Consider the following 27,202-nt stretch of genomic DNA (forward strand, 5'->3'; position numbering starts at 1 on the left):
CTTTTCTTTTCTTTTCTTTTTGCTTTGCAATACTGTTTTTAAAGCATGGATGGCAAGCCCCCAAAAAAGTCTTGTTTTTCTGTAATAAGATTTCTTTCTGTAACTTTGTTAACCTCTTTAGGTCATGGAGCACAAATCCCAATGTCACTGTGCAATCATTTTTTGCCCATTGAACTTGCCTCTGCTTGGCTTTATTTCTCTCTAAGGAAGTCATATATGCAACATTTGTTCCGTTTGCGTCTTTCTCTGAACACCAAAAAGAAGCAAAAATATAAGGACAGTGCCTAGCTATAGGTGTCTCTCTCAGGCAGTGCTACCTTAGTTTAGCCTACAGTTCTGCTGCGCCAGAGAGCTGCAGCAAACCTCCCAATGCAATTTAGGCCATTAGCCCTCTGTAATTTATGAGCTATCTTTGCAAGTCTTGTCTGAACAAAGTATAGGTGCTTTAGAGGAGATAACATGTGTTACCCCATAGAAGCCATTCACTTCTCATCTGGAACTTTCTGTCTGAATCCAGCCCTCTGGTCAACTAAGTGAGCCCCTACCATCTTTCCCAGTTCTCAGTAGTCACTCTCTCCTCATTTTTGGGTGATTTCACTGTGAACATGATGGCCATACTGCTCTGACCAGTGGTCCAATGTTTGGCTTGGACAGTGGTCAAGCAGTAGCAGATGTCTAGAGATGAACATAAGGCCAGGGCAAGCACAAAGGGGTGCATTCTCACTATCCTCTCCCTGCCTCTGAAAATCTGCTGCTCTATTGCCAGAAGTGGTGTATTTGTATTTATTTAGGTTTTTTTTTTTTTTTTTTTTTTTTTTCCTCTTGTGGGTTTGTCTGGTGACTTTCTGAACCCACAACAAATGTTATCATCCACAGCTTCCCATGGCAGAGTTCCACTGCCTCACTGTGCTTTCTGTGATGGAGCACCTCCTCTTGTTTGTCTGGAAAATGTCCTCTGTTCCTCCTACATTCTTATAGTGAGGAAATCAGAGAATCATCTCATTCTCTGTTCTTTTCTCATACTCATGCTTCTTTATGTATAGCCCTGGCACAGCAATACATGCAGGGAGAATAGAGCCTCCTGCATTTATTCAAACAGACTTTTCAGGGCACTCACTGAATACAGTTCTGAAAAATAACTTTTCATTAACATCTGCTGCATACTTGGACAAAAAGGCCAGACCACAACTTTGGGAGCTGAAATTAATCTTGCCTAATGCCATGTTAATTTTGCACAAAGGTAACAAAACATCCAATCTTGAGAACAGTCAGTGGGTGCTCTGCAAAAAGGAAAATGTGTCTTTGTATCTTGTGAGTTCTGTGGAGCCATCCTTTGAAAAATAATGCAAAATATCACAGAGGAACCATCCACACCCCAGTGCTTCTTGCATCTGAAGTAGGCTTTTTCAGCAAGGAAGGCCAGCACAGGGCTGACAAAACAATACTTCGTAAGGGAGAGGGATGGAGTTTCTAAACAGAGGATCCCAAGACACCTTTCACTGGTTCTTTTAAGATGATTTTATATTATTGTTTCAAGAATCTCAAACATTTTGCAAAGAGTTGTAAGACTGCTTCAGAGCACAAATGAGCTGCCAGACTTACTTCAAAAGAAGGAGGAAAAGGGAAAAATTTAAAAGGGCTTTAATTGCATTTGGACACTATTTCCATTCAAAAGTCAGCAGAAGCTCTTGCTTCCTAATTTACTGATTTTTACCACTAAGTTTTATTCAGATCTTCTTACAACAACACTGTCGCTTCTAAATGGGAAAGCACACTTAATGCTAGTTCAGACCAGGCTGTACTTGTACTTTGTGGAATTTAGCTCACTGAAAAAGAGAGTAGTCTCTGTCTGGATAAGTGCTTTGATGTGAAAATTTCAGGTCCTGTTTCTGCTGTAGCAGTTTTGTTTCAAGGAGCAATGAGAAACTCTCCTGATACAGTTGAAACATGAAGTTCAGAAATGCCAGTTGCATTGTAACTTCTCCTACATGTTTGCAGCTCTTTCGGGCTCCACAGGTGTTCCTGGGAGCTTACCTTCATGGGGGTTGGACTAGGCGATCTCCAGAGGTCCCTTCCAACCCCTACAGTTCTATGATTCTGTGTAATTCCTCTTTATCCTACTGTGAGCAGGGACATACGAAGAGAAGGGGGCAAAGTTCAGATGGAGTAGGAAGTCAAATAAATGCCATGTAGCTCAGAAATGACACAAGAGGTTTGAAAATCTAACTCTACTTACCTGGTTTGGAATATGGATGGCGGAAGATCTCACTATTCCTCAGATAGCCGTTTGGAAAATGCCAACATTCAGGGTAACATTTTTCACCTGGAAAATAAAGAGAATGGAAGACACTTTTCTTTCTAAGTGTCCTCATTCTATTCCCTGAACAAAAATAAATCTTCACTTTCCATCAAATTAACAAGTAATTTTTTTTTTTTTTAAGTCAAATATTTGTTTGCTATCACAAACTTTAATTTTTTGAACTCAAAGAATAATCTATCTCACCTTCCAAATTTAATTTAACCTTCTCCGGAGGACTGGTCTTTTCTGCTCAGTAACTGCAGGAGATGTTCTCCCTTGGCCAGAGTTGAAACTAATAGCCATGGCATGTTTGCTTATCTCTTATCTCTGGGGTTAGATCGCTGCTGTCAGCTTCTCCCTTGTTATCTGGCTGCTGCTACTGCTCACTCAGTTGTGCAGGGATGTCAGTTCCATTAATAACCTGAGCACCGTGCAAACAGATAGTGGAAAACAGGTGAAGAGAGAGGAAATTGTATTTAACCCTGATCTTGCAGCTGTCATTTTTCAGACTCTGTCACAACTGCGTAGTGCCCAAATGGGTGCGTGACATCAAAACACCTGTGACAAATGGCGTGGCTGAAATGCAGAGAGGGAGATGGAGAAGCAGATGGACACCTGCAGCCGCTCAGGGACAGGGGTGAATCTGGAGCTTTTGTGCCAGGAATGCAACATGAAAGCATTGATATGCCAAAAGGCAGCTTCATTCTTCCAAAGGGCAAGAAGTCTTTCATCACCCTTGGAAGTCTCAGACAGTTCAACTTTTACAGTTTTTGTTATTTTACCAAGGAAAATCGCATTCCATAGAGGAATAGTTACACAGATATTATAGTCCCCCAGCTGATCAGTAATGGGTTCTGAGGCATAATTGTAATTGATTTAAATATGAAGTGTGCAAAGGCTTGGAATAGAGAGAGATTTGGTTTTGAGTAAAAATTGGCATTTTCTGCCTATGCTTTTTTTCCTATATATTTCATTTTTGTCCATAGCCTTCGTTTTTGTCTATAGCCTTCGTTTTTGTCCATATGTACATCTGCTTTTTTCACATGGCATATACAACTAGTAGTGGCACACTTGCTGCTGTGCCAGGCAGAAGGAGAGCAAAGTCTTCAAGATCTGACCAAGCAAAATGTGTTAAAAACTGAAATGAGGAGTAGAGTACCAGACTAGTGGGATGAAGGGACAATTTTACAGTGTCTCATCTCAGCTATATGTGAGTCTGATGCTTACTTGTGGCTAGAAATTTTTCACACTCTATTGTTTAAAAAAAAAAAAAAAAAAAAAAAAGTGGCTCAGCAACTTTTGCTAAGCAAAGGTAACCTTGAAAATATTAAACGATATTACATGATGATGCTAAATGATGCATGGAGAGGCTGAGGTCAGAAGTTATCCCTCTCTGGAGCAGGTTATTCAGCATTTTGCTGAGTAAATTGCCAGAAGAAACACTGCAGTAAACTCATATCCGATACAACCGTGATCTGAAGAGAACTTCCCTGCCCTTCCCCTGTGCCTGGGCTACTCCTCACAGAGGATGCTGCAGCACTCAGTTCCTGAGATCTCTTCAGCACAACAGGGACTTTTATTTTGTCAGGCAGTACAGTGCTTTTTGTTAAAACTGCTCTTTCCCCAGAGCTAAAACAAAAACAGCAGAAAAGCTTTAGCAGCAAGGTGGGTGTGTTTCTAGCAAGAGATGGCATAGCAGTGGGAGTGCAGGCTGGCTGATGGGGAACACAAGGGGTAAGCAGAAAAGTGAGCCCAGGTAGCAGTTTCTGTAAGAAATGCAACAAAATTTCTGCAGCTTGCTAATGTGCCAAAGCAGTTCAGAGGTGGCCTTTGCTTTGTTTTTTTTTTTTTTTTTTTTTTTTTTTTTTTCACTGTAGATCCTCAGGACTCTAGTTCAAAAGCATTGGGTGAAAATATCTAATGCAGTTTCAAAGGACAGATACAGGTTTTTTTTTGTTGTTGCTGCTGTTCTTGATTGTGATGGTGGTTTTCTTGCTTGTCTATTTTTGTTTAATGAAAAAAAATTAAACAATTGTCTAGGAAAACAAAGAAAGGTACCTGAAAATAAAGGCTTGAGAAAGAACAGCGTTCTAAAGTACTATGGATGTGTCTGAGTTCAACTCAGGTACGTAAGCTACAGAGCTATGCTGAAGGCAATTTAGCAGCATACTCCAGGGGTATAAATCTACCACCATAATGCTAATGATGGCCTGTGCTTCCAGAGCAGAACAATTTTGCTTCTGGCTTGCTTGACATCTAAGTGGAGGAGGCGCTCGCTATCTGCATGCACATCTGTGAATTCAGACCCTAATTGGTTCTATGGTGTTTTAGAGGGCATAAAGCACAGAAATGCATGCACTGGGGTGGACTTGTCACCACAGGCATGGTGACATGATGCTGCAGTGGGGCCTCACACAGGCTGTCAGGGTGCATATCTGCATTCTGTTCTTTTTTTCTGATCCACAAGTGTAAATCCTGCTCCACTGAAATTCCAGTGATGCTTAAAACTCATTTAGGGGCTTTGGATAGTCATGGTTTGCTGCTAACTAATTCTTTTGCCACTTACCACAGTTGTGCTGACCTGCAGATGAATGGAAATAAAATATTTTCCCTGAATTTCTCTCCTGGCCTAACTGTGGGTGATTGGGCTCCTGATACTGAAATCACGTGTCCTTCAGGCCCATTTGTTTTTTCTAAGACATAATTACTATTCCATGTGGGTTTTACCAAGCTCAGCAGGTCAGAAATAATATAAAGGCAGAGCTGTATGTTTCTGAGGTAGTATCTTTCTTTAGCTGAAATACATTGTACTTTCCAGAATGTGTTATGAGGTGATAAGCAAGGAAGGATACACTGTGGAGGCAATTAAACCTGGATGCACTGTCAGAAGTGGTTCCCAGGTTGTGCTGTCCCTAAAATCATGCCTGAGAGATACCATTGAGAGCATCTTTTGGTGCAGTCTGAACCCATTCCCTTTGTTCCTTGACCCTGCTGGAAGCTCTTCCCAGGCATATGGCACTGGAGGGAGACACCTTGCCTCAGAGAGGCCAGGTACAGACAGTGAGCCCTCTTGGAACGTATCACAGAGCTATGCGTGGTTATCAAGGATGCTTGGGAATATGCATCCATTGGCACCTGCTCTAGGCATTGCTGTCTGGTTCATGGAGTTAGTCTCTACTCACTTAAAAATAAATAAATTATATACATATACGTATACACACACATGCATATATATGTGTGTGTGTGTATTATTATATATTTTTATATAGAAAGGAAAAAAAGCATTGCGGAACACCAAAACTGAAATGTGAGTAGGTAAGAGAAATCTATTGTTTTACTTGTTCAGCTTGGAGTATTCTTTATGCTGCTAAGATTTTGTCCAGATTGAAAGAAGACTAGAATTTGTTTACTCTGTCTGATGCACAAACCAAGTATCATTATTCCAATTTTTCTTTATTGTGAAGCTGAGCTGAAGGGATGGGGAAATGAAGGTCTCCGGCCAACCAAACTTTGGAACCCCCAGCTGCAAACAGAACTAGTACTGTTGACAGCTGCTCCTAATTCTGGGAAAATATTTCAGATTTAAAGACAAATGTAATTATTACTCCCACCCCAAATACCTCCTCAGCCCTCCACATCTTTCTGCCTGTAAACAAAAGCCTTCAATTACTTCTTCAATAATAGAAAAACATTGTCAAGAAATCTACACTGGGTAGCCTTTGCTTTTTAAAATTCTCATTTGCCGAGGGTTGTCTGAGATTCTAACGTTTTTCCAAACAGTTGCTCAAGCTTTTCCACATTCATCATTTCAGATCTTTTTGTTGCTGTTGTGTTTGTTAGATTGGGATATAACAAACTGTTTTAAGGTTTTGAGCGTGTAATTGGCTCTCTTGTTGATCCACTGAAGTCAAACTAAAACTCTCATTCAAAATTGTGAAAAGGATACATCTAATCATTTATGTATTGTGAAATCATAGGGAAGATATTTGCTTTGTAAAATGTATTTTATTTACAGAGCTGTGGTTCTGTTCATGGAAGACAACATTCATGTCTGTCATATATAATGTTCTGTTCATAAAAGAATAGATTCATTATAATTGTCATGCAGAGATTACAAAATGGAAATGGAATTAAAATAAAATGGACAAAGGAATTCTTTTTCTTAGTAGAATTAAAGCATAGCTGTCAGCAGAATGAGTTTGGAACCAAGCTGGTTGGAAAAAATACGAGAAGGTGTAATAATTATACTGCTGCATTGAACTAAGAAGTTATGTTTGTCAAAATACCACAGTGAAGTTGTATGTTTATAACAGTCATATTATTTCAGATTTTTTGTTATTTAATTTGGTTCATTTGCTAAAAACTCAATGCAGGACGAGTTAAAACTGAAAATTTAATTCCAGTGACATTAGCATCACAGTGCTCGAACCAGTGATTGAGACTTTGTCTTCCACAGAGCCAAAGGGGGACTTAGGACAGAAAATAGTCACATTGTGATGTAAATTATTTTTCCCTCTGATTTGTTTCTATGCATTGCTGTCGTACTCAACTTTTAGGTGCTTGTAGCTTTATGGATAGTAATAATATTATTGTGATAGTGGATATTAGGAGTAAACAAATATTGCCAAATAACTGTTTGCTTAGAAAATGTTGTCTCTTTTCCTTTCTTTTTCCTAGGAAAATAAAGTCCAATGTGGTCCCCTTTTAAGTTTTGAAAGGTGCCACTTCACTACTGATTACAGTTTATGATTTCATGTCACCCCTGCAGTGCAAATAAAATACTTCATTAAGATGTGCCCAGTCCAGCTGCCACTTAAGTCAGTGGATCACATTCTATTGATATCTGTAGTATAGTTTAGCTCTGTGATGGAAATTTTCTCTTTTACCAAGATCCATCACTGTTTTCCCATTTTTTTCTATACATAAAACCTGTGATATTTATGCAGCAATTTTACCAGATGGTTCTTGAATCATCTTCTTTCAGTGACAAATGAAAAGACCAGAATTGTACATAAAGGCTGAATTAATCTTTGTAATTAAATGGAACATTACTTTGCTGTGAGTGATTTTAGCTTTCAGAAAGTATTTCATGCTAATTTTTCACCAAACTGTAATTGTATTTTTTTTTTAATTTATTTTTAGAAACCTGAAAATGATCTTCACAAAGTTATTGTGAGTCAAGTTGATATACAGAAGATCTGAATCAGACTCATAATTTTGTTGGGAGTGAGATGCACAGAGATTTTTGTTTTGAAGTCTCACACACAACTTGGTGTCAAGTGAAAATTTGACTAGGCTGGAGTGATGCATCAAAACACCTTAGCAAGTTGTTAAGTGTGAAAGGCCTTTGCTTTGTCTCTGTAGGAAACTGATCTGCAGTGCTCACACCAAGACAAAGATATGCTCATGATAAAATCCCCACTGTGTGGAAGTCAGTGGTGGATCTTCCTTGTGTAATCAGTGACAGAGAGAGCACACCAGGTCTTCTGCCTTGGAGCCTGCTCTCTAGCTGCTTGTATAGAAAACTGTTACCATGTCTTATTGCAAAATTTGCGGCTGCTGGGCATCACCCCCTGGAAGAGCCTCTCACTTTCAGTAATGAGAGAGGAAGTCTGAGGAGATGAGTTTCCTTAAGTTACCCACCCAACAGCCTAAGCTATGCTGAGTACTGAACAATAGCTGGAAGAAATACCCCATCACTCCTTTTCTTCCTGTGCATGTCGTTACTTAATATGTAAACTAGTGAGAGAAATCAAATAAGCCTTTAAACTACAAAAGGTCGTGTGTGATGGATTCATGTGCAATTACCACATTGTTGGTTCCTGTACATTTGTCACATTTCATTTGCTTTGCCCATGTGTGTGCACTCTTCCTGGAAGGCTGATCTTTTAAATATACTTTTAATCCTATTAGGGGGAAAGTATTGACTTGATTATCAAAGAACGAGCCAGTCTTAGGAGAGCTTTTTACTTTCTAGTGTTTTATGAATAAGGAATCTTCAAATTGCCATTAAGTATTATTCAAGTGAATAGATAAGCTATCCAAGGAAGCAAGAAATTTCCAACATGCAAATTTCGAAACCCACTCTTAGGAAGATGCTTTCAAACTTATCTGCTGTGTAGATAATTTGGGCTCCACTCTGGGCTTAGCTGAAAGGGTTTGGACCTAAAAACAACGTTGGGAGGAATCTCAGTGGAGCAACTCCCAGGCATTTTGAAGGGCTTCCTACATCCTCACAGGAGTTTTGCTTTGGCTATAGGTAGCAGTCCCCTCCACCAGGAGCACCACATCCTTCAACAGTACCCCTGTTGGCAGCAGGGTACTTACTGATGTACCACAGCGTCTTGGCCTGGTGCCCATGCTACCTTTCCAGTGTGCTTGCAAGGCTCTGTGGGCCTAGACCTCATGCTGGTTGGAGCCACTTGGTTGGAAACAGTCCTCTAGAGGGACATACTTTGTCCTTCTGATCAAGTAAGCTTATTCCTCTCTTTCTCCCATACCAGCATGTGCTACATGGTTTAGATTTTGTCTGACCAAGGGAGAATACCTCAGCAGGAGGTTTGGTTGGCTCATGAATAGCATTAGGACCAATTTGAGACACGTTTCTTTTGTGGGAGAAGGTATATAGCAAGATATAAATTGCATGAAACAGTCTTGTACTGATTTGCCTGCCATCATCTCTTGCTTTAGATGTTCTTGTTCTCAAAAATGCTCCTAAAGGTTGTTACTATTCATTTGTGTCTTTCCAAAAATTCCAGCACCATAAGCTTTGTTTCATAATGGTATTTTAGCATGTACCTACATTTCATGATAGCAAATTAACTCGATGTATTAATAACAGGGTGCTTTTCTGAATCTTTGTTATCCTATGTGAGTGGTGGAACATTCATGAAGGCACAAGAATTGCACAGCTAGTAAGTTCTACCTTAGCGCTTAGTCAGACTTCTGCAATGCATCATGGTAAGACTTTCTAAGTAACACATATAATAAAGTAATACTTTTCCCTAAATACATATTTTAAAAAATACAGACAGATTTAGCCATTGTTAAAACATCAGAGTACTAAAAACAGCATTACTTTCTGAGTTACATTCAAAATACTCTGAGACAAGATTTGTTATTTAATAAGTATTTGTTATTTAATTTATGTTGACTCTATAGCATAGTATCTCAGTATCATATGGCAGTTTTTCCTCATGCGTGGAAATCTTAAGCTTATAATATCAATTGTCAAATATGCAAAGCAAGAATTTGTGTAATTAAAAGTAAAAGTGAACCTATTACTCCTGAAGCAGGAGAGTTAAGTTACGAAGAACTAGGTAGAGAGAACTTAAGAACTTAAGTAGGAGAGTGAAGTTAGGAGAACTTTTCCCATCTTCCTTTTCTAATGCATCAGGGCCATGACAAAACTAAATAATTTAAATGCAACTGAAATATAAAATTAATATTAAATAATACTATGGACATGATATTTAAGTCAACTTACCTCACACCTGCTACTAAAGAGCCCGGAGGAGGAATCATCCTCATCCTTGAAGATATTTGGTTAAGGAGTGGGCTTTAAAACTGCTGAAAACTGGCTCCATGCTGCTGCTATCACTGGGCTGTCTGGAAAAAGAAACAGATGAATGTGGCAGATATTTCACATTCCACAAGGACTCCAAAATGTCCACATAGGAAAGGGAAGATGAATGTGTTGTGGTCATGACCAGACAGCTACCACTGTGGGTCTGAGGGCAGTGTCCATCTCAACTTCTTTGAGAAAAAGAGTGCAGCTGGATCCAGCCTGGCTTTGTAGTCAGCCTGGCTTTGTGTTTACAACCAATGACATATGAACCTTTTTCTTTCATTTCGAGGGCAGTCTAGAAAGTGAGAGGATACACTGTATTTCAGAAAAACAATAATGTTCTTTTATATGCCCAAATTCAATCAGCAATTTTTGATGGACAAAGTGCTGGGTAAATCATGATTGAAATGGCACTGTACTGACAAAGTTAATAGTTTTTGCAAGTTGCACTCTAAATTGTTCTTAAAATATTACTCTTCATCATATAAGTTAATTAAATAGATACAGTGTAAATACCGAAGTGTTAACTGTCAAATAAGTAGATTCAACTTAGAGACTACTTCAAGTAATTCAGATGATGACAGGAAAACATGCAGAACATTGGAGATGCACTGAATTTGTTTGAGCAGCTGACTTAATAGAAACTAAAACCGATGAGTTTTCACTTTGCTTTATCTAGGCTAGTGTAACAACTGGGACTGAAATACTGAAAATGGAAAATGAAATTTTCCAGTCTCTTGCAAAAGTTCTGTCAGCTAGACCTGACAGCACCATCAGCAACAAAAATAGACGCTCTTGATTACACACAAACTTGCAGATGAGTTGCGCTCTCTTCTCTTCCCCTTTTTTCCCCTCAGGCATTTAAACTATCTTGAAAGGCTGCTGTACCTTCTGGAAAAGTGAGAAAACATTCAGCTGAGGATTAATTTGGCTCATTTCATATTTCCTGTTCAGCATTTGTCTTCCATTGTGTTTTTTTTTCACGGGGGATATTTGCATGACAATGGGATCTTTCTTGCTTAAGAGTTCATCTGCTCCTGCTGCTAATTTCCCACCTGAAGTTGTAATCTTCTATTTGAGACATCTTAATTATCTCAACCGCAATTAATTGTGATGTCACAAGTGGAGGATTATGACTTTAGGTTGGAAATGAGATTGAGAAATTGAAGGAGTTTCAAGAAGCTAATTGGTTTTTCTTGAAAATAAAATAGAAGAGAGTTTTTGTTAAACTGAGGCAGACCCTATCAGCTTTCTTACTGTTGTGGAACAAACGATTCTAATTCTTGCTGCCTGTGGTCTTCGTGAGAGGCTTTATTGTATGAGATGCTGTGGAGGCGAAAAAAAGGGCAAAGATTTTATTGTGGAGAAAAGGGGACCTTCCCTTGAAATGCCATCCCATGCTGCAAGTGTGAAGCAGGAGATGGTGGGCCAACAGAGAGATCTAGGATCTGCTTGCAGATAGAATACAGTGTTGGTATGACTCTCGTTTGTTTAAAACCCAGTCAGTTTGTTGCATTTTGTATCTTGCAGTATTCACTAGTATTTAGGCATTTGACTTTCCAGATAATATTTCCAGAAGAGTTTTTTTGTGAGGGGTGGAGGAAATCCTAAGATATTTGAGGATGCATTAAGTTCAGCTTCCCAAAAACATATGAAAACATATCCATCAGAGCTTTAATTTATTCAATGTGTTAGTCATATTTCACTTCTTTGTATGTCATCTTATCCTTTCATATTCTTCTGCTTTTCCTTTGGAAATATATTATTTTCACAGCAATGCGCTGTGTCTGGGTGACCTGCTGTTTTTGTGAGGCCATTGCTAAAGCTGTTTATATCTTTATGCTGTGATTTATGAAATAGCAGTGCTCATCTACAGCTGCTATGAATTCACACCAGCATGTTTACACAGATTACACATAAACAATGGGATCAGTTCATCACTGAAAAGGAAAAAAACAAAGACAAAGAAATGCTAAGTGTCTCACTTTAACACCATTAATGATGTCAGTAAAGGCTAAAGGCTGTAAATCAGAGAGCTGAAAGTAGAGAATGAACTAAAGGTCAGCCATGTGGTTTTAGGAAAGTAAAATATCCATCAGAAAAATGTTCAGCCATCCTCAGATGTAAAGGGAAGTGACCACCGGTGAAATCATTGGTTTGTTCTTGCTGGGATACAGGCTTAGCCATATCTGTGAAATAAATATATTTTAGTGCTTGGATGCATACCAGCTGCTGGGCCATTGCAAAATGGCACATCTTCTGGAGCCTTTTGGAAAACATTGTAAAAAGAAGCATTTTGACCACTTGATGATCTCAGTTACTGGTAGAGAAGACCAGCTGTTCAGAATAAGATTTTGGTTTTCAAACAGATTGCTGTAATTCTGCAAAAACTGCAGGTGTCAACAGACCCACTGTGATAATCTGACCACGTTGTGAAGTGAAACTCATTTGTGGCCCTGAATTTACCTTGTGGGCAAGTTGGTTTGAAGTTAAAACAAGATGCCTTCAGAGCAACATAATACTATGCAATGGAAAATATGAAGAAAAAAAAAGAGAGAGAAATGTTTATATTTGCCAATTCTTTTTTTCTTTCTTTTTCTTTTTCAAAGGCAAAAGCAGTTATGGCGAAAGTGGGTTACCCTCAATTTATAATGAATGACACATATATTAATGAAGACATCAAAACAGTAAGTGTCAGATTTGCAGCTTTCTTCTTTTACATCTTGGGACCATTCTTTGCTCTCTTCTACTGCTGTTCAAAATCAAAGCTTTTTTTTTTTTGCTTTGCCCACATCTGGATTTCGGCTTGCTTGGTTATTTTTAAGCTCTAGTGCATAAAAAGTCAATGATGTTGTGTTGAAGTAAGATGGCCATCATGATGGCTGACAATAAAATTTACCTGGGTGTAATGAACCTTCCTGCTATTAACCATTTTTCAGGTTTAAAGTACCCCAGATTAAATTTTGTATTTAGTTATAAAAAATACAACCAAAAATGTATCTCCTCAAGGTAACAGCCTTCAAAAAGCCTAGTGTGTTTTTTTTGACTGAATTATTACAATTGATGATTCCAACATAGTATAGGCTCTCTGCTTTTTCTCCAGGCTATGAATTTTCTAAGCTTACAATTATCATGTCTTCAGGCCCTAACTGCTGTACAGCCCTACAGCTAGACAAGCTGGACAAGAATACTGCTGGGGCCTCAATCCTGAGCCAGTATTTATTCAGCTTAGGTATAGCTGAAAGGAAGACGATGAAGAATAATATATTTTGCCATTTTCCAAAAAAGTAACTGTGGCATGTGTGTGATGAATTGAATTACTGCAAGTCATAGGCAAAGTGAAACCACAAATTCAATCTTGAACCACTAAAATCCAAGTAGGGGTGGAGTTAATTTGCCAGAGAACATGAAAGAACACTGAAAGGAGGCATGATTTATTGGTGATCCTTGGAAAAGCTGACTCTACAAGCTTAGTCTTTGTCCATGGAAGAGTAGGGTGAAGTGGTGCTGTGAAGCCAGTGCAAAGAGACAGAGGATGGGACCAGTTCTGCCACTCAGAGTATGGAAATACTTACCACAGATAAATGGTTACATCTAGCAATAATAATAACAATAATAATAATAATTGTTAATCACAGTTGAAAAAAAAAAGATAAATCCTTCACAAATTCTGGTATTGCTTGAAATTGACAACAGGGATCTCAGTTGGATTTTAAAAGAATAGAATAACTTTTTTTTGCATGGTTAGTTGTGTGTGTGGGTTCTTAATAGATTTGGAGACTTGTGGGAACATGGAACCCTATGGCTGTGTGAGTTTAATGTGAGGAACATTAAAAACAGCAGCAGAATCCTCCAACGGCAAACAGTACAAACCATTTGCGATGAAATGCAAAGCAAACAGAGAAAAAGAGGCTTTGTTACTGTCTTGAAAGTGGTTTTAAAATGAAGTTTTAAAAATGAGGATAGACCTCTTCTCTCAAAGAGAAAAGGCTGCCTTTTAATAGCTGTAGAAATGTGCAGTCTGCAATTTGTCATTGGGTACTACTGATTTCCTCAGCTGCATCTGCACAGGTGAAAGCTTTTTGTGATATTCCAGTCCCTTGTGTAAATCCACTCACCATCCATTTTTAAACCAGTATCACAAAATATTTATTCATTCTACCAACTATGGGAATTTCATTTGTTTTGATCATGTCAAAAAAAAAAAAAAAAAAAAAAACACTTTTTTTTTTTTAGGCATGATCAAAACAAATGAAATTTATTTTGATGAAAATGAAAAATATATATATATATTTTTAAATTAAAAGTTCTGATTGTTCTGTCAGCTCTTGTTTCCTTGGACGTGTTCTAAAAAATATCTGTGCTTTGCCTATACAGCTGAAGTTTACAGAAAGTGACTATTTTGGCAATGTATTACAAACTCGCAAATATGCAGCCCAATCTGATTTCTACTGGCTTAGAAAAGAAGTTCCAAAAACAGAGTGAGTAGTCAAAAGCTAAATTTTCATATTCTTTTAACAGTGTTTTAATTTATAGTATTTAATTTATATGATTTCATTGTAATAGAATTATAGGCACAACAACATATTGCAATAAAAATACTTATGGGCAAAAAAAGCGAAACAGCGGTTATTCAGCAATTCCTGTGGGTATTTTTTATCACAAAATTGCTTTTTTCATTAAGTTCTAGATATTCCTATTCTGATGCACAGTGGTCATATGCTTTCAGCTTAAACTTTTAATTTAATGAAAAAAAAGGAGTAATTGAATCTCAGTTGAAAGTAGATTATGTCGCAGTTAGAATTTGGAATGGTACAGCAGGGATTTATGAAGTAAATTTCCTATGAATGGAACCATTATCAAGAAATAATATTATTATTAGTAGTAATTAGTACTGTTAGTTACCTGCTGTTGATAGCAATGATAGAGACCAAGGCATGATTTAATTTACTTATGTTATATTTATTTATTTGTAAGCCAGAGAATACAAATTGTGTCACATATACAGTCATCAAATACTTGAAAGAATCAGTCTCTCTTCTTACTGGTGGGTAATCAAATCCTTAAAATGCAAATTAAAACCTAAACAGAAATTAATTACTCTAATCACTCTACTTAAAAATGACTCCTCCTGCATGGAGACCTTGAAATCAGTGCAGCTGCTTAACTCCTGTGATGTGATTTCCCTATGGCTCCAGATATTCTTGCTCATACTGAACTGTATCTTGTTTTGGGGATGCTAGAGGGTGCCAGCAGGAGAGGCACAGCCTGTGCCTGCTTAGAGTTTCATAATTTGGTACTGCGTACTTGAGGGAATGTTTATAGCTCAATTTTAATGTTGGGTTTTACCTTCTTGTCCCACTTTTCTCTGACACTGCAATTGTTAACCCTAGTAAAACGTAACACTCGCTTCTCAAAACCAATAGAGTTGTGACGTGCTGGAACAGGCTGCCCAGAGAAGCTGTGGATGTCCTGTACCCTGGAGGTGTTCAAAGCCAGGTTGGATGGGCCCCTGGGCAGCCTGATCTAGTAATAGTAATGGAGGTTGGTGGCCCTGCCTGCAGCAGAAGGTTTGGAGCTTGACGATCCTTGAGATCCCTTCCAGCCCAAGCCATTCTGTGATTTTATGATTCTCTGTAGAAATGGTACGCAGCAGCCCTCATCCTCTGAGCAGAGTTGAGGCAGCACAACACAAACCAAATAGATTAACGGCATGATGCAAAATGTCCCCTGTAATGGACATTAATGGTCAGATAATCCCTAATTGTGCACTGCAGGGGCTGTAATCTAAGAACATCATGTGAGTAATCTTAAAAAATGAAGGTTTTACTCTACCAAACATTACAAGATTGATTACTTCCTCATCCTTGTCTTTGTCCTCTTATTTCAAGGGTTATTTAACAGAAGACCTTTCATCACCTTTGTCTTGCCCTTAAGTAGATCTGTTCATGTCTGTTTTTGCATTTTCCTTTGCTAAAAAAAACAGGGAGATATACAGGACTAGAGTCACAAAGTAGCTCATCCACTGAAAGTGGAATAAAAGAGAATCAGTGATCCCTTCTGCACTGTCTACAGCGTAGAGGGGAGATGAGAACTCCTGGTGGGATTGGTATCCACAAGTGTGCATGCATACAGGCCAGGGGACAGACCCTCACATCTCCATCCCAGGCAGCTCACTGGCTGGGCATGGCTGGGGAGAGACCACAGGGCCCCTTGGTCCTAGTCATCCCAATTTCTTGTTCTGCATTTCTCTTTCACCAGTACAGCTACATGCTATACTGTTTGTGGGGCCAGGGCTAAACCCACCTCATTCTTAGCCACAGTGATTTTTCATGGGATGTTATTCTGCCTCTACATATACTTGGGGACAGAAATGAAATCTGAAGGTGGTGTGCCTTAGGTTGACATCTGTTGCTGTGTCTGCTGAGGTATATCAAGGCACAGGGAGCCATTGTCCCTGCTAGTAAGAATGTCAGCCTATGTTTTAATTTATTATAACAAAGATAACTTCCATCAGTCTGAGGTACAACAAAGGTGGACTTATAAGTATCAGATCTTGCCATGTTTTGATTATCAGACCACTTCTTTTTGATGCTTTTGCTTCTCTTTTTCCTTTCTTTTCTTTCTCTGTGTTTTTTTTTTTTTTTTAAAAAAAAAGCCTGTATCACTCATTGAACTCCACAGATCATTGGTCTACACTGAAGCTTGGTGCTTTGTTAATAGAGAATTACCCTTGGGGATTGTTTCTGTTTGCTTTGTTTCCTTATTTTCCTAATTAAGTAGCTTTTATCAAAATATTTACATTTAGAAATAGATATTATGAAATGATCCATGCAGTGGACTGACAAATAAGCAAAAGAGTATGAAAAGAAAAAAAAAGTTAATGCCTACTCATTTCTACCCCATTATTACCTCCAAAAGTGAAACACTATACTCATTTAGCAGACAGTGCAGATTTCTCGGCAATCAAAATGGACTCTTTCATCAGCATAATTAGCTATATGGAAAATCAAAGTGTTGGCTCACTTAGAACACCAGGGAAATACCATCAGGGGACAGATAGAGGAGCTGGGAAGGCAAAGGAGTTCAGTAAAGAGGAATACGTGCATTTCAAAGTGGGAATGGTTATTCTGGAAATACAACAGTTTTGTAATCTAAGAAACAGGAAAAAATGCCCCAAAATAGGAGTATTTATCAAAATTCTTTGTCTTATATTTTGCTCCCTCCTGACCTAGTGATCACTTGGCTTAAAGCAAAAAGGAATGGGGAGGACTCAGGTGCAGTGTTGCTCTGGCCATGGATGAAGGGATGCATGGGGACACATTTCATGCCTGCTCTTGCTAAGGAGATGTGATATCCTGTTGGTGTGCCCAGTGGCTGGATACCCTGAAGGCAATCACAACACCTGCCTTGGATACTGGCCATGATCCCAGCAGCTGGCTGGGGAGCTGGCTCTTTTTTCAGAGCCACCTTTTTCAAACCAGGGAATAAGTGCTAGTATCAGGACAGAGATGCACAGGAGAGATTTGTGGCAGTGGCTGAAGAGTATGATGCCTGAAGCAGTGCCAGTTAGATGGACAGGGCTGAATACAGGTGACAAGGCTGGAAAGGTAGAGCACAGGAGGGTGGAGAACAACTGTGAAGGCAATTACCTTAATCCAGGTAAGACATCACTATAGCAGAAGAAGGTGAAAGGGAGCATGTGGAAGGGAGAGATAGAGGAGAATTGGGGTTTCAGTGGCATTTATCCATCCTTGGAGCCATATATGTTAATATGTGTTAATACTCATGTATATGTAAACAAACATCTTTTTAACAGTGATTGAATCTATGCTTCTTAACACCTATAGCATACTGCACGTAGCAAGAAGTCAGAGAACATTTTGGGCATCTCACTATATTATTATTGTCTTTTTCCTTTGAAGTAAAAAATAATATGAAAGATTATTTCACTCAACCCTCTGCATTGGAAATGTAGGCATCTGGAAACCAGGTCACATGACACACAAGAAGTGATCCTGGATTTTCTGCAGGATTTATTTCAATTTTTCAATCACACACAGTTGTTTCTCCATCCTGGCTCTTGGTTTCTGCAGAGAAGGGCAGTTTTCAGATGTGCTGTGCTGGATATGGTTAGGGGCACCACGAAAACTGCTCAAAAAAAGAAAAGCAGGCACAGAAGATGCTGGGCAGGCTGTTGACTGCCACGGAGCTCTGAGCTTAGAAATCCTGTAGGTGGGCCTGCTCTGGAGAGGAGAGACTGGAAGGAGCCTAATGGAGCCTTTTCCTAACCTCTAAAACTCAATTTAAGCAGAGAGTTGGCCAACTGGAGGTTGGGCCCAACCTCACCATCCTTGTTGCTTCCCCAGGCGTGTGGGAAACAGATGGCAGCCTAACATGGGAGGCTAATCCTTTATTTTTTATACAGGCAAATGTATAAAGTTGGCTAACAGTGTGAACAGTAAATATACTTTTCAAAGTTAACTTGAAGATGGCTTCCCCTGTAGTGGATTTTTCTTTGTTGCCTTTTATTATCTTTTGAAGAGATTTTCCAGATTCCAGCTTCATTAGCAACTCTGTACCAGAGCAATTTACTTACTCAAAAAGTTGAGGGAACAAACTGAAACTTCAGTTCATGCTTTGCAGAGAATTACAGAAATAAGCTTTTCCCTTCATTGTAAGGGTTCCCGGTCAACACTTTACATGATTGCCAATGTAGTGCACTTTGCTCTCAACTCAGGAAGGAAGATATGGTGAGGAGATCTGTAACGCAAGCCTAACAGAGTATCTGCTTCAGTTATTATTTCAGTGAAAGATTTTTTCCACAAGCGATCTCAGATTTACAAGTATCAAGTCTGCCAGGTTATGTTTCGACTACTTGAAGTTGATAGGTAACATTACAGGACTTCACTCATAGCTGTTCCTCTTTCACATACTAATAAGAAATGGAAACAGTGAAAAGAATTAGTCTGTAATTAATGGGAGCTTAGATTTTGTTATGCCTTTTCTATACTTCTGATAATAAAGCAAATGCACTGACATTGTAACTAGATCTAGAGCAAATTCCCAGGCAACCTGACTTCAAACAGGAATGTGAGAGCTATTTCTAAATTTGCTTCACCTTAAAATTTAACATTGATAGCTATTTATTACAGCTCCTCATATATTTATTTGATGTATTATTAGTTAAGGCCAGTGAAGCTGGTGAGGAGTCTGGAGCACATTCCTAATGAGGAGAGGTTGAGGGAAAGGATTATTTAGTCTGCAGGAGTCCCAGAGGTGACCTTATCACTCTATAACACCTGAGGGAGGTTGTGGTGAGGTGGGGGTCAGCCTCTTCTCTCATGTGACTAGCAATAGGGCAAGAGGGAATGGCCTCAAGCCATGCCAAGGGAGGTTCAGGCTGGGCATTAGGAAGTACTTTTTCTGTGAGAGAGTGGTCAGGCTCTGGAAAAGGCTTGCCATTCCTGGAGGTGTTGAAACGTTTAGATGTTGTACTGAGGGACATGGTTTAGTGGGAAATGTCGTTAGATGGACAATTGGACTGGACCATCTTAGAAGACTTTTCCAACCTTGATGATTCTGTGATTCCATGATTAAGGTCTGTCACTGAAGGCTCAGTCTTTTCAAGGAACTCACTGAAAAATGCTGGCAGATTTAAGGTGAAGTTGTTCATCTTGTCTGTATGGAAGCAGTCTCTGTTATTTCTATTCTTTTGTAGAAAATGCTTTCTAAATCTTCTTGAGAATGGCTTGGAGTGGTACAACAGAATGCTGGAGTGCAAATATGCTCTTTGCCAGAGTGTCTAAATGTCAAACATGTAATTCAGCAAGTATACTCTGCTTGTCACTTGAAAACTCTTTCCTTTGTGACTCCTTGGTACAGCTTCCTACCTGCTCAAAAATGTAACAAATTTCATACTGAGTTGTTCCTGAGGCCTTCTCATGTAACTGTGACTTGGAAAGAACATAGAGCAATTTTACACTGAGAAAAATTAGACTGCTATTGGTCTGTGGCTTATATCAAGCTCAGGAGACAAGATGGGCTGTGCTGTAGCAGTGGTGGATCATCAAGGAAGGAGTAGCTTTGGGATAGAGATGTTGTGATGAGACTCAGTAGCTTGTCTACAAGCTACGAGGTAGGTTCATAGGTATCAAAGTGTGACCAGTAGTGGTGTGATGTCTTTGGTTTCTTTCAGGCTAAGTGAGGTGTTTCTGTAGTAAAAAACCCATGCATTACTATGGTTAGCTCCTTACCTAGTAAAAATAGGTGTAGACTTGTACTGTTAGAGAGGCATTGCTTGTCAGTAAAGAGCTCTTCAACCACTGCTCATGGTATTTCCTTTCCTGACTGAGTTGTGGTGAGCCCAGTGTGGGCTCCGTGACTGCAACAGTAAAGAGGATGGAGAGGAGATCAATGCACATCAGTCTGTTTTGAAGTGTAAGTTATCTGCCTCGAGCCCTTGATCCTGTGACTGAAAATGAGGGAACACTGTAAGACACGCACTATAAGACGGATTTATAAAAAGGGAGTATTTGTGGTTCGGAAGCCCTTTTCATGCTTAAAAGATGCTGTTCAAGGGAATAGAAAGGATGTTTTAAGTGGAATATACTGACAGAGTAAGGTGGAAGTTGCAGTGCTATTTGTCTTTGGTCAAACTTCAGTGAAATCCAAATTAAAGTACTGAGTGCTTCAGATGGGTCCCTCTGAGGTCTCCTTGTCAAAAAGTGACAAGTCTTTCAGAGCTACTGCTAAACCAGGAGAGCAGGTATCACTGCACAGGTGGCTGGCTGGAATCCTTAACAATTCAGCTCATCAATTCTGTGAACGGATGTGAAATTAAAATGTAGCAAATTGTAGCCCCTGACTTTTTTTTCTTCTTCCCTTCATCATTAGGCATTATTTCTTAAATACTCCATTATCTCATTACATTACTTCTAATATTTCATTCCTTTATTAAGGAGGAAACAGAAAACACAACAAAATAAACAACCTCCCCTTGCTCCTCCCCTTCAGCATCTCCTAATAAACAAAACTGGGAGAATTATCTGTGGCAATTAGAGACTCTAATGTGATGGATGGTTAAGATATTTACATGCCATCACACTTGGCTTTCCTTGGTTACTTTTTCTAGTTGCTGCACTGTGAAATAAGCTTTGAACGTGAGATAAGCAGATAAATTTATGGATAAAAGACAGAATGCTGCCATTCTGAAACTCTCCCCTTTGTTGTGTGGTTTACATGAGGATATGAGTTGCCAGGAAAACAGTCAGGATCTGCAGATCACTCATTCATTTGATGGTGCTATTTTAAAGCACGAATCGTGGACTTGAATGTCACCAACATCACACATTTTCCATGTTCTGTTAGATCTTCCTTTGTCTTGCTCATTGTTGTGCAGCTGCCATCTCTTCTCTTTGAAAGAAAATTTCCAAAGTATTTTCATTATATTCATTGCTTTTGAGCCTTTCAGAACTTCTGAGTAATGTACTTCTAAAGACATCAGGATTTTCCTTTTTGGACGTTTATTACAGTTGTTTCTAATTTATTATGAATTATTGACTAATTCTCATTATCTTTATTACTTTAATTTTATCTTAGTTCTTCATTATAAAAGTGTAAGGTGAAATCTTGGACTCACTGGAGTCAGAATTTCCTCAGAGGGGATTTGGATTTTGCTAAAGTCTGTTGAGACTTTATGGTGAAATCCATGTGGGTGAAATCACTGCTAATGCAGCTGAGCTTAGTCTAAGGAGCTCCATAAATCCTTTTTGCATTTCAGATCAAGGTTTCCTTCCAGTAGGTTTGGGAAACCTAACTGTGAGAAGAAATGCTTACATTCCTTGTAAAGTTAGTTTTGCTTTGCAAGATGTCTGTTTATGGGCACAGTGATATCTGTGTTTGCTGAGTAGGGTACAGACAGAGAAGCCATTTATTTCAGACTTAGGTACCCAGAAAGGACCTACCCATGCTGTTGGCATCATCCTAATTGAACAAGAAGCTGCTCAGCAAAGAGTCTGAATCCACTTCAGATGCTTAAAAAATGCTCTCCTCTAATTTCAAGAGGGAGATTCTCCACACGTGGTTTAAAGAGAGATATAACAGAATCAAAGAGAGTTTTTACAGCTGCTATCAGTGTGGTACCTCTGTTGGGTGAAGTCAAGACTTCAGTTTGTCAGCACAGCAGGCACAACTATCACTTAGAAGTACAACATATTCTGCAACAGGAAGCTTAGCAGTCTCTGACCATGTGCACTTAAATTAAAGCCATTAAACAATAGATTTCAATCTTCCAGGAACTGTAAGTAGTGCATGTTGAACTGAAGAAATAATTAAACTTTAATGAATCCTAGATCTTTTACATTTTTGCATCTTTCCACTGAGTTAACTTTTTATCTTTGCTCATTGTATTCAGAGAGAAGTTGAGGTGTACTGACAGCTGATTTCTTCTGCTCTCACTACAGGTGGTTTACGAGCCCAACTACTGTCAATGCTTTTTATAGTGCATCCACCAATCAGATCAGTGAGTATCTGAATTCTGAGCCTACTTTTAAAGTGTCTGTTTGGAAAATGTATGTATCCAGCTTCAGGCAATATCTGTACAGTTTGTGTGAATGTGACTGACTATCAGGTGTGATGAAAATCAGAAATGCAGACATTGTAATTCAGCTCTGAGACATCTTTAGTTAGAGGATAGTTTTGGAAAAGCAATGGCTCCACAAATTGGAATTACTGCTCTTAATGAGATACCCCATGTCAGCTGAATTGCAGAAACTGCTTACATACACTCTGTCCATTGCAAATGTGAAAGAAAACATTAGCTTAAATCACTTCTGTTAGAGTTCATACCATTTTCCATTTTCTATTTGCCGCAGCAAAAAGATGTGTGCGTACAATGCCATAAATAGTAATTTTTGAAGTGACAGAAATTCAGTTCACTAATATTAGTATATATGCAGAAATAAACATGGTTGGAGAAAACTGTGACACAGACAGAGGGCCTAAGAAGTGATGCCCAGTGGAGTTGTTCAATATTTTCTAATGAAAAGGATGGATATCTGTAGGTAACTGCTAATATCTGCTCTTCCCTATTTCTGTAAACAATTTTTTGCCTCCAAATATACATTCTTTTGTGTCTAAGCGAGCTCATTCATAAAGGAAACATGATAATTACTCAGGTCTTTTGATTAAAATTAGTTCTAGGCCTAGACTGCTCCTCTTTAATTAGAGGACTGCCATCGTTAAGCAGCCATGTTTTTGTCTATCATTGAACTCTTGAGGTGGATTTCACTGGGTTGATCAAAGCTCATCTCAAAGTACATCTCGAAAACGAGAGCTGGTTTTCCTGCTAAACTGAGCACCGGCCACCACTGCTCTTCCAGATGTATTGTGTGGATGCAGAGGATACTGTCAGTGCAAAATGAGAGCTGTTGCTGTTACATCTTCGTTAACATGAGATCCTTTCAAGTTTCAGCAGCATTCATCTCTCCCAGCCTCCCCACCACGGCACATTAAAGAAAGCTGCAGTGAGAGGCTGGAACCACTGAAGCTAAATTTCACACTTGCTGTGTCATGAAACAGAGGGCTGTCAAACATAACTTATCTGTCACAGGTGCGGAGATGACTATGTTTTGTATCAGAACTGCAGACTTTCTCATACTGCTGGTATTCGACCTTGAAGTTTGGATAGTGATGCTTGCTGTTTTTTTAGGACTGTTCCTAAGAAGAAAAGGTTTTAGGTGGCTCTTTCTGAACAAATACTGCATTTACCATAAAAATGACATGCAATTGGAGGGGAGGCTTGAAGAAAGGCACAGTGCAAGTGGTCTTCCACCAATGACCACTGCTCTTTACAGGAGACATGGCCACTGTGAGATATACATAAAACATGCTTGGGTCTGAACCTGCTGATAAATATTTGTCACATCACTACCAAGTTCCCATTGATGCTGGTGGGAGAGAATTGTGGTGTGTGAGACTGAACTTAGCAATTGCAAGCATACTATTGTGATAAGCTGCATCTTTGGGCAGATCTCACATCCCAGAGCTGTTGTCTTAATACTGTGCAATACTCAACAGTAATCCACAGCAAGTTCTGCAGGAGCTAGTGATGTGCTGTGAAAGGCCTAGCTAAACAGCATAAAAAAATGGTCTTAAAAGAAGAAAATCATTTCAGAACAAAAATAAGCATGAGCTCCAGCAAGTTAAATGTAAAGTGGAGCTATAACAAGGCCTCAAAGATTGGAGGAAAGACTTTCTAAGAGTGTAAGAATGAGTAATAAAACTTTTTTTTGTATACACTGAAAGAAGAGAGTCCTTAAGTCAGATAAATAATGTAATTCTCTGTACTGGAAATATAAGCATGAGATAATATTCTCTCAGGTATTCCAAAAGAACTTAGACAAAAGATGCCAACAACAAGTTTTGGTGTTAGCTTATAAGTTACGTTGGCCATTGCACAGGCAGAATAGGTGTGGCAAACGTGAAATACTTTTTTTGCAAAACAGCATCTAGAGAGATTAAAAAAAAAATTATTCTAGCACCTATGCAAAAGAAAATGACCATAACAAAGAAGAGTATGAACAAACATACAAAATAATAGGGAAGAGTCAGTGTGACTTACTTTTTGCTTTTACTTTAGAAAAGAATCATGCTTCCTTAGTCTATTACAGCTTTTTGGAATTGTAAATGAGCTTGAGAAATTATGTTTATTTCTATGGAACAATTTTCATGAGGTTCTTTCCCAGTGTTATTAGAAGTTGTCATGGGACAAGAAAGAAGGTCCTTCCATAAATAATGACTAATCAGAGGTGAGAAAAGGAGTAGGAACAAATCAACTGTTTTCAAAATATTTGGAGAAATGTACTACCAGAAGATCTGTGTCGGTCATTTTATTAGGAAACAATCTGAATAAAAGGGTGTTCTCTCCTGAACAAAGGAACAGACAGATAGAAACTGTGATTCAGGAGGACAGATCCCTCTGTTACTGATTGCTGAAAGTAGAACTTTACTAGCAGAACTGCCTCACAGATTCCCAATGCCCTTTTCCTATACCTTTCCCTCCACTGGAACAGCTGGTTGCTGCTGGAGAGCAGAGAATGAGCGAGGTAGGCTCTTTGTCTTCTTGAGTGCAGTTGCTTTTCAGTGGGCAAACTAGATTTGAGTGTGTTTGAGGCCCATCTATATCTGCTCTTGGTAAGTGAATTTACTAAGAAGCGGTATTTGAGAAAACCAAATTTAAAAATGCACAGTGCAAATTGTTTCTGGAAGGAAGCTTCTACATTAACTGGAAAAGTCTCGGTTGCAAAGTTGATTCTAAGAATTAAGATCCCTCAGTTTGGAAACAGAAATGCACTATGTGATATTATCAGCATAACCACAGCAACTCCAAACTCAATTAGTCACTGAGGGCTTCATTAAACAATTTAGAAAAAAGGCACTGTCTGTGCCTTGAACGGAGGATTCTGAAAAGAAGCAGCCGTCAGGGACCTGCAGAAGTGGAGGAGAACATACCAGTTCTGATCATTTCTAGGAAGATGCTTTTGTCCTGCACAGGGAGGTCTCTGGTGTGCTCCTGGCAAGAGGACAATAAATTCTCTTGTCACTATAATCTGTGTTACAGACATACGCGCTACATAAGAAATTGCTGCAATCTTCATACAGTCTTCATATAAGGGCAAGTTGTTAAAGTTTTTAATGGCATCTTGACTACCCAATTGCTTGAAAGAAAAGGTCTTTCTTCACTGAAAGTGAAAATTAATAGACAGTAGAAACTAGATGACTTAGAAGATGGCTAGATTTGGGAGAATACAGCAAAACGTTGATGTTCAGGGATTGTAATGAATTCTGCAATGCTTCAGTGCAAACACCCTTTATGTTTGCTATTACTTCATTTAATTTCCATTAGTAAACTATTGATAACATGAATGGCCAACAATTGTGTTAATATTTGCAAAGGAGAAATAAGTATCAAGGTAAGATATGCTGCAAAGAACAAATTTATAAAATGTGGTGCATATAATTTATCTTCTTATTAAAGTTTACTTCCGATTTTCTCTATACAAGAGTTCTACTTATTTTCCAGTTCTTTTCCCAAAGTGTCTTAGATGAACAACGATGCATGTTTGTAATAGTTGTTACTTACCTAAATTCTAAACGTAATTTTCTTAGTATTTGCTAGTTGATTTCCCTTCAATTATAGGTACTTAACATGGGCAACAGGCACCTATCATTGCCTTTAGATGCCACAGAGGTATCTAAGTACACTTCATATAATCTAAGCAGTGTGAATACTATCTTTTTTAATTACGATCACTGGAACACAAAAACACTTTCACAATGAGAGTGTTTATTTTAATGAGCTCCAGAGCAGTCAATAAATACATGCTGAAAATAGATACAAGTGATGATCAAAGTATGCCATCATACTTCTGTTGAAGAAAAGGTTTTATTTCATTACAGCACTGAAATATTGGCTCTTGAATATGTGAAGGGTGGAAGAAACTGCTCATTAGACATTTGGTGTATTTAATTTTCTTTCCAAGTGTAGATATACATGTCTCTAGAATATGTCAAAAAAGTAACATTTGTGGGATGTGAACAGTAATGAAAAGTGGATTTACAGTGAACAGAGAAAAATATAAGCAATGCTCTCTACGAGGTATGTGCCTGAATAGATGTATCAGATAATTAAATACTGTTGATAGTATTTCTGTAAGTTTATACCTATGCTTCCGCTCAGTCATCTGCACTTGTACTGTGGTTTTCTAGTGAAAGTCAAGAGGACTCTTTCGAGAGCAGCTTCATTACACTTTAGAGGAAGAAGACGTAATCTAAAATAGAATTTTGAAATTATGTTCAAATAAGCATCCATAGAGAAAACCACAGATGAGAGCTCATATTAGGCAGTAAGTATCATCTTCATAGAAAGTGGCATGTGGATTTTGATGCTGGCAGCTGGCTGATGCTGTGAGTTGCAGGGGCAAACTCTTATCTTGCCTATAGACAGGCAAGCATTGGCAAACAGTACATGGTGCTGTGGCCAGCGGGGGATCAGGGGACTCCACGTAGGACCACTTTTTCTTCCCTTAAGAGCTGGGCTAATTGGAAGGTTATTGATGAAGTAGGTTTAAGTGCTCCATTAATTTCCAGAAGGCTAATGAACACAACAGACATGGACTGAATACTTTCTGAGTGCACACTGTTCACAGAATCACAGTCCTGTTATTAAGTAAGCTTTAAGTGTTCTTAAGTGAGCCCTTGTCTTCATTTTTCCAATTTTCTAATGGCCAGTATTCTCTGTTGTTTAATTACAGTCATAGGTGAGATGGTGTATG

General features: G+C 38.7%; 1 protein-coding gene across 1 annotated transcript in view; it reads left to right on the plus strand.

Moving 5' to 3' along the window:
• Positions 1-27,202, plus strand: part of PHEX (phosphate regulating endopeptidase homolog X-linked) — a 94,252-nt gene that overhangs the window by 48,935 nt on the left and 18,115 nt on the right. Inside the window, exons 13-15 of the mRNA XM_042867468.1 lie at positions 12,476-12,553; positions 14,244-14,347; positions 22,331-22,389. Coding sequence (XP_042723402.1) covers positions 12,476-12,553; positions 14,244-14,347; positions 22,331-22,389 — 241 coding nt within the window. The remainder of the gene's footprint in view (positions 1-12,475; positions 12,554-14,243; positions 14,348-22,330; positions 22,390-27,202) is intronic.

This window comes from Lagopus leucura, unplaced genomic scaffold (assembly GCF_019238085.1).
Source record: "Lagopus leucura isolate 7727_CA_CO unplaced genomic scaffold, USGS_WTPT01 Super-Scaffold_100001, whole genome shotgun sequence".
In the NCBI taxonomy this organism is placed as follows: Eukaryota; Metazoa; Chordata; class Aves; order Galliformes; family Phasianidae; genus Lagopus; species Lagopus leucura.